The sequence below is a fragment of the Meleagris gallopavo genome, chromosome 5 (genome assembly GCF_000146605.3).
Source record: "Meleagris gallopavo isolate NT-WF06-2002-E0010 breed Aviagen turkey brand Nicholas breeding stock chromosome 5, Turkey_5.1, whole genome shotgun sequence".
NCBI lineage: Eukaryota > Metazoa > Chordata > Aves > Galliformes > Phasianidae > Meleagris > Meleagris gallopavo.
Window position 1 is genome coordinate 38,310,445 of NC_015015.2, and position 4,304 is coordinate 38,314,748.

Below are 4,304 nucleotides of genomic sequence, written 5' to 3' on the forward strand. Positions count from 1 at the left end.
CGTCCAACTGGTCCACGGAACGGCTGAAGGCCCTCCTCCTGCCCGTCAGGGTGGAGGGCGAGGAGGGGGCCTGCGAGGTGACCGAAGTGAGCAAGCTGGATGGGGAGGCCTCCATCAACAACCGCAAGGGAAAGCTCATCTTCTTCTACGAGTGGGCCATCAAGCTGGCCTGGACGGGTGAGTGGTGGCGGCTGCTGTTTTTTTGAGGACGGTTCGAGTGTGAGATGACGGGTGCTTCCAAAGTGCTGCGCTGTGATACCGTACGAGGCTGTGTGTAGAACGGGTGGAGTAGGAAATGTTAATCTGAAGAAAACCGTTATCGTTGCAGGCACCTCGACCACAGGAGTGAAATACAAAGGTTATGTGGAGATTCCTAATCTCTCAGATGAGAATGACATTGATGAAGTGGAGGTAAGCCCAGCTGCAGGCCGGTACTGCTGGGTGCCCCTCTGATTTAGGGGGAATCCAGAGAACACGAGTATCTCTTTTCTGTAGAAACTCTGAACATCAAAGATACAACGTAACTTCAGCAGTCTCTGTCTGATGAATTCAGTCTTCTAGTTGTACAAGATCCATAGGATATGAAAGTTCTTAGGTAGATATGCATGTGAATGTAGGCTGACAGTAGGTGAAGTGAAGGACTTCAAAGCTGTATTGCTGCATGTGAAGGCATGGCTAAAGTACCTCTGTGATGTTGTATCAAGCACTAAAAGAGTTGTGTGGGCATCAGTTTGTTAACTAGCACCTATCCTTCCTGTTTAGATCCTTGTCAGCCTTGCTAAAGATGAGCCTGACACTAACTTGAAGACCCTGATGAAGCAAGAAGGTGCAAAAAAATCAGAGATGCAATAAAAACTTACATTAGCACTCTCAAAACAGGTATGTGAGAAGAAGAGGTGTTACAAGACCTGTGTGGGTTAGTGTTGAATGTGAAGAGAGGAGAGAGTACCAGTTCCTCACCCTGTCTACTCAGGAAGTTGTCTGTGCAACAACAGTTATCTTTCTGTCTCTTGGAAATGGTTAGCAGTTAGCACCAGTTCTTGCCATCTCTGGGCACTGTAGCACAATCCAGAAATACTATCTTCAGTGGTAATCTAACAATTAACAGTGTTTCATGGCTGTCCTTTGTGTACTGAAGCTCAGTGATAGAGGAAAATGAAGTCAGGGAGATGTGTTTGTTACCCCACCAGTGTAGAGTATCACCTACTACAGGTGGCAGAATCTGGCCTTCATCTTGCTCTCTTCCTTCAAGATGGCCTTTTCTCTTTTGCTACACTGCTAAAGGCAGCTAGTGTTATTTGGGTGTGAGAGCAACTGACAACCTGAAAATGCTCTGCAGATTCTGCTGTTGTCAGTGACTGAGCTGTCTTAACATCTGGAACAAAACCTTTTTTTAGAATATAAACTGATTCCAGCAGTGTGCTTTGGTTGAGTTCAGCTGTGCACTCTAGTATGGGGTGGAAATTTTAAAGTTCCTTTTATATCTGTTTTACTGTATTATGCCACAGACATCTGTCATTCAAATTCAGTTCAAACCACTGCTGGTTCCTGTTCTTGGCTCACGTTTCAGTATCCTTGGGCGTTAAGTTTGTGTGCAAGTTGGAAGGTGAGGTCACATAGAAGAAGATGAGAATGCTGTTCAAAAAGATTCTTATGATCTTGTGGGCTGGAATAAAGAATAGTTGGTGGGAAATAAAAACTGCAGCATGTAAGATTATACAGTTTTTAATAAAGTTCTGATGTATGATGGAATTTTGCCAATGTGAACAGATGAAGAGGAAGGAGTGAGCCAACTGTTCTATAATTGGTAAAGGCAGAAGTGACAGAGCTATATAAAAAGCAAACATGGTGACAAAAGAGGCTTGAAACTTCTAGTGGAGCTGTGCAAGTACTGCTGGACAGGGCACTGGTAGGACCTCCCCTGGGTTCCAGGATATGTTACCTTGTTGCTTAAGAAGATAAACTGAAGATGGAGTTGGAAGTAACTTGATTCTGTACTACAGTGATCTGAGAAAGGGACAGACAGTCAGGTCTGTAAAGGAATGGAAAAGTATGATTGATTTAGATCAAGATAAAAGTACTTGAAATCTGGTTGCTATTTGTATTGAAGACTGAGAGAAAAAAGTCATATGAGTGCAAGGCAAACCGTGATGCAAAAGTAACAAGTGTAAGATGGTGTATGTTTGGACTAGATATAGGAAGGAAGCTCCTAACTGTTACTGTGGTTTTGTTTTAACCTTTGGTAGGGAGTAGTGGGTGCGACGTGAGACCTGTTTCCTTCTTACTTATTTTTATTTCTTTTAACTGGTTTCAAGATGTGGGTGCTAGCAAAAGCAGGGCAGAAACCAGGAAGGCCTTTTCAGTTGTGTGTTTCAGAGAACAGATAAAAGGCTTGCTTGATCTTTTATTAGTTTCATGAGCACATTTCTGTCTTTCCAGAATTCACCCAGGGCATGATATTGCCTACAGTGAATGGTGAACATACGGAAGCAGCACCTCAGGTGGCACCTAAAGCAAAAGACAGCAAGGTAAATAAAACTGCAAATGTGCATTTGGAGCTCTGATGAGTGCACTGTGTATTGGATACTGGGGCTTACAAGAGCAGCTTCTACTCATAGGATATGTACTTACTAACTAGCAGTCTGTGGTACAGGCCCTTTGCTATTTGTGGCACATGATATTTCTTCATTCAAGCAGATTAACGAAGCTGCTTTTTGTACTCAAAGTATTGCATCTTTTCCCAAGGCCTTTGTTTTTTCTCTTGGATACGTGACTGCTTGTTGAGATTTTGGAGAAAAAAAATGTGGGTGTGTTCCAATTTTGTTTGTTGTTTTGCTAGATGGCTGCTAGCAGCAGTACTGCCACAGCACAGTCCAAGTCCATAGGAGTCAAGATCCCTACGTGTAAGATCAACTTGAAGGATACATTCTTAACATCTCCTGAGGAGCTCTACCGAGTGTTCGTTACTCAAGAGGTAACTCCAGGCTTGTTCTGAGAACTGTTCTTTGGTGCACATAGGGACTTGTTCCTAAGAAGCTTTCTAAGGCATTTTGTTGGACACTCCTAAACCATGAGAATGGAATAAGAAAGCTGGTCTGCAGAGGAGTTGCTTAAAGCTCGTGTGTGCATTTCTTCACACAGTTGACGAGAGTGGATTAATGCCATCCAGAAGCCAGTTCCAGACTGCTGTCAGCACCTATCTGTAGGTGTATCCCTTACTGTATGTGATCAGATCTCTTGGGATTTACATTTGCGTACTTTCGAATATATATATTTTTTTGTTTGCTTTTTACTTTTAAGTTTAGATATTATCACACTCTAATGATGGAATAGATTGTTCTCCTTTACATACTGTTATGTAAAATACTTAGTAGCTTTGTGTAATTATTCAGAATCTTACTTTTCAGTTCCCCTGCTTTTAAGAATAAAGTAAAGGTTTGTCTAAGGAACTCAACAAAGTCGATCAAATTGTGGTTTAGAGAACAAGTGCATAGAACACTCAGTGAAAGCTAGGGGTTCTTTTCTCTTGGTAAGCAAAATGCTGCTATATCAGCTGTAGCCTTGCTTTTCTGGCCAGGGCAGTGTTTTGTCTTTCCTTGGTGAAGAACTTATTCTTCCCTCCTCTTCCAGAAGTTTTGTAGCTAGATGGGAGGTATTAGGCAACAATTTTGCAAGCAGATAATGTCAAGTAACCCAGGTCTCTTCCTGAATCCTTTTCAGATGGTCCAAGCTTTCACCCACGCACATGCAGCCCTGGAGGCTGATAAAGGAGGCAAGTTTCAGTTGCTGGATGGCAGTGTCACAGGAGAGTTTGTTGACCTAGTAAGTACTAATTAATGCAGCTGCGTCTTGCTTTGGGGCAGCCTTTTTGTTTTTGAAAAAGCAATTTTTCAATAGTCCTTCAATTTGCTAATCACAAATCCCCAAGCTGTTATCCGGTAATTAATTGCTGTGTCTACTGAAGGGCTTTTTATAGCATGGGTCTGTGTATAGGACTTAGATCTGGGGAGAAAAGCTGTTATCTAGTCCTGCGTCGGTCCTGTGTGCGATTTTAATTATTTATTGAGGGTGGGAGAGGTGTTAATTTTAGTAACTGACCCTTTTCATCTTTACTCCTCCTATCATTTCATTCTTCTGGGGCTAAGTTCCTTATCTGCTTCAGCCTGGCTGACCGTCCTGGAAGATGAGTGGAAAGAAAAGGCCACTTAAAATCAGGCTGTGGTGTTCTCAGGGGACTCTTTTAAAGACTTCACGTCAAGCACGGTTATGGTTGTTTTCAATTAGACTGCAGAATTTGGGGGAAA

The 4,304-nt window shown here is 42.5% G+C and overlaps 1 protein-coding gene across 1 annotated transcript in view; it reads left to right on the forward strand.

The window, feature by feature from the left end:
- Window positions 1-2: 2 nt before the first annotated feature.
- The window catches only part of AHSA1 (activator of HSP90 ATPase activity 1), a gene marked incomplete at its 5' end in the record, with an annotated part of 5,317 nt that continues 1,015 nt past the window's right edge, over window positions 3-4,304 (forward strand). The window contains 7 exon segments of the mRNA XM_019616130.1: window positions 3-177; window positions 329-411; window positions 763-826; window positions 829-879; window positions 2,440-2,528; window positions 2,840-2,974; window positions 3,721-3,822. Of these exon segments, the coding sequence (XP_019471675.1) occupies window positions 3-177; window positions 329-411; window positions 763-826; window positions 829-879; window positions 2,440-2,528; window positions 2,840-2,974; window positions 3,721-3,822 (699 nt within the window).